Source organism: Lissotriton vulgaris, unplaced genomic scaffold (genome assembly GCF_964263255.1).
Source record: "Lissotriton vulgaris unplaced genomic scaffold, aLisVul1.2 SCAFFOLD_774, whole genome shotgun sequence".
Classification (NCBI taxonomy): domain Eukaryota; kingdom Metazoa; phylum Chordata; class Amphibia; order Caudata; family Salamandridae; genus Lissotriton; species Lissotriton vulgaris.
Window position 1 is genome coordinate 22,307 of NW_028254302.1, and position 2,380 is coordinate 24,686.

Consider the following 2,380-nt stretch of genomic DNA (forward strand, 5'->3'; position numbering starts at 1 on the left):
GTTGTTTAAAAGAAACTCATTGTAAATACTCTGTCTCAGAAGTCGTTACAGCAAAGATGCTGGATTAACATTTCCAATGTAGGAAGATTTTCCCCCACCAGCTCTGTCTCTTGGGTGTATTCGAGTGGTTTCAAAGGGTCCCGTAACCTCCAAAGTGTATCATGTACTTGTCTTAGCCACTGAGCAAAAAAGCATAGACTGCTACAGAAAGTATAAAAGGGGCCAGTGTTACGCTATTGATAATTCATAAACCACCCTGGCATGCCCTAATCATCTGTCATTACTTGTATGAACAAACATACCTAACAGGCAAACACTAAAGGCCAAAGACCTTATCAGTGCTTTTAAAACTCCTAATTCAAATGTGATAAACTAGAATCACTAAATGAGACTAATTAAACTTTAGAGAATTCACCCGGGCATAACTTGGAGAAAAGGAATCCATGAGAGGCCTCTTAATAAATACAAGGGGCTCCTCGGTGAAAGTTAATAAGACAAGTTAGATCAGTGCCTTTAAAGGTAGGGACATCATTTTCAGGTAAAAACTATCATTAGTTAAATATATATGTTAAGAAGAGCATCTGAAATGTATTTTAGAAGTTAATGCTGAGTTGTAACATAAACAAGTACAGGATCAGAAATCAAATTTAGTCCTATGATGACAGGTATCCAGGAACAAACCCAACTTGGAGAAACAAACAACTCAAATAAGCGCAATGAATGTGAGAACAGCTTTAGTCATGAATCCTACCTCACTAAACATGAGAAAACTAGCGCTGGACGAAAACCGTATCAGTGTCCTGAATGCCAGAAAGGCTTCAATCACAAATCCAGCCTTACTGTGCATGAAAGAAACCACACTGGGCATAAACCGTATCAGTGTTCTGAATGCCAAAAAGGTTTCAATCACAAATTCGGTTTAACTCTACATGAGAGAATCCATACTGGGCTCAAACCCTATCAGTGCTCTGAATGCCAAAAAAGCTTCAGACTGAAAAACACTCTCACTTGCCATGAGAGAACTCACACGGGGCAAAAACCTTATCAGTGTTCTGAATGCTGTAAAAGCTTCAGTCATAAATCCAGCCTTACTGCACATGAAAGAACCCACACTGGGCATGACTGGTATCAGTGTTCTGAATGCCAAAAAGGTTTCTATCACAAATCCGGTTTAACTCTACATGAGAGAATCCATACTGGGCTCAAACAGTATCAGTGTTCTGAATGCCAAAAAAGCTTCAGTCAGAAAATAAATCTCATTACACATGAGAGAACTCACACTGGGCAAAAACCTTACCAGTGCTCTGAGTACCGGAAAGGATTCAGTCACAGATCCAGTTTAATTGAACACGAGAGAACTCACACTGGACAAAAACATTATCAGTGCTCTGAATGCTGGAAAAGCTTAAGTCAGAAATCCAGCCTCACTGTACATGAAAGAACCCACACTGGGCATAAACCGTATCAGTGCTCTGAATGCCGGAAAAGTTTTGGATGTAAACAAACTCTCACCAGACATGAAAGAACTCACACTGGGCTCAACCCGTATCAGTGCTCTGAATGCCACAAAAGCTTCAGATTGAAAAAGACTCTCATTCAACATGAGAGAACTCACACTGGGGAACAACCTTCTTAGCTCTCTGAATGCTGGAAAAGTTTCAGTCGGAAATCTGGTCTCACTCAACCTGCGAGAACTTACCTGGAAGAAACCTCGTCATTGTTCTAAATGCCACGGAAGTACCTGCTGGTGATTCAGTTTCATTCAACAAGAGAGAACCCACAAACTGTCTATGGAGAAAAGCAAACAGTGTGGGATGGAAATGCTTGAATTAACCTCATTCTTTTGTAACTATTTGTGGCCTCATTCCATTCAGTGTGTTGTGTTCGCTGAGTGTTTATAAGCTGTGGCTATGACCCACAAAGTCCATTTGATTCTGAACTTTGAGGCCACACCCCCAAGGATCTGGAATGCATGTAACCTCAAACTGTTTCCAGCCTTAATGAGCCTCCCCAGGGGCTGCAGCAGGAGTCCCTTTGTCATAGCTCTCTATGGAACCAACATGTGTTCATGTCTGTACCACGTAGGGCTGATCATTGAGAAAAACTAAAGGTGATGGATGGACTGGTCGTTAATCTCGGCACCATCCCGCCACATCATTCTCTAGTCTTTGTGTAACTACAGACGTGGCCAGCCATATGCAAACGATTCTTGGCCCCATCCTAAATAGTCCTAATGACTTCTGTTCCAAAAGGACACAGCCTCGTATTACAAAGATCCACACGAGTGGCCTCTTTCCATCTTTTTGTTTTAAATGGAACCTGCTATCCCCTTAACCATGCCTCAGGCCTGCCACGTTCCATGCTTTGGCTCTTATCATCA

General features: G+C 41.8%; 1 protein-coding gene across 1 annotated transcript; it reads left to right on the plus strand.

Moving 5' to 3' along the window:
• The first annotated feature begins 655 nt into the window (after window positions 1–655).
• On the plus strand, window positions 656–1,636 carry LOC147659587 (uncharacterized). The gene has a single exon (XM_086951624.1). The coding sequence runs from the start codon at window positions 656–658 to the stop codon at window positions 1,634–1,636; it is 981 nt and encodes a 326-aa protein (XP_086807750.1).
• Window positions 1,637–2,380: the final 744 nt, after the last annotated feature.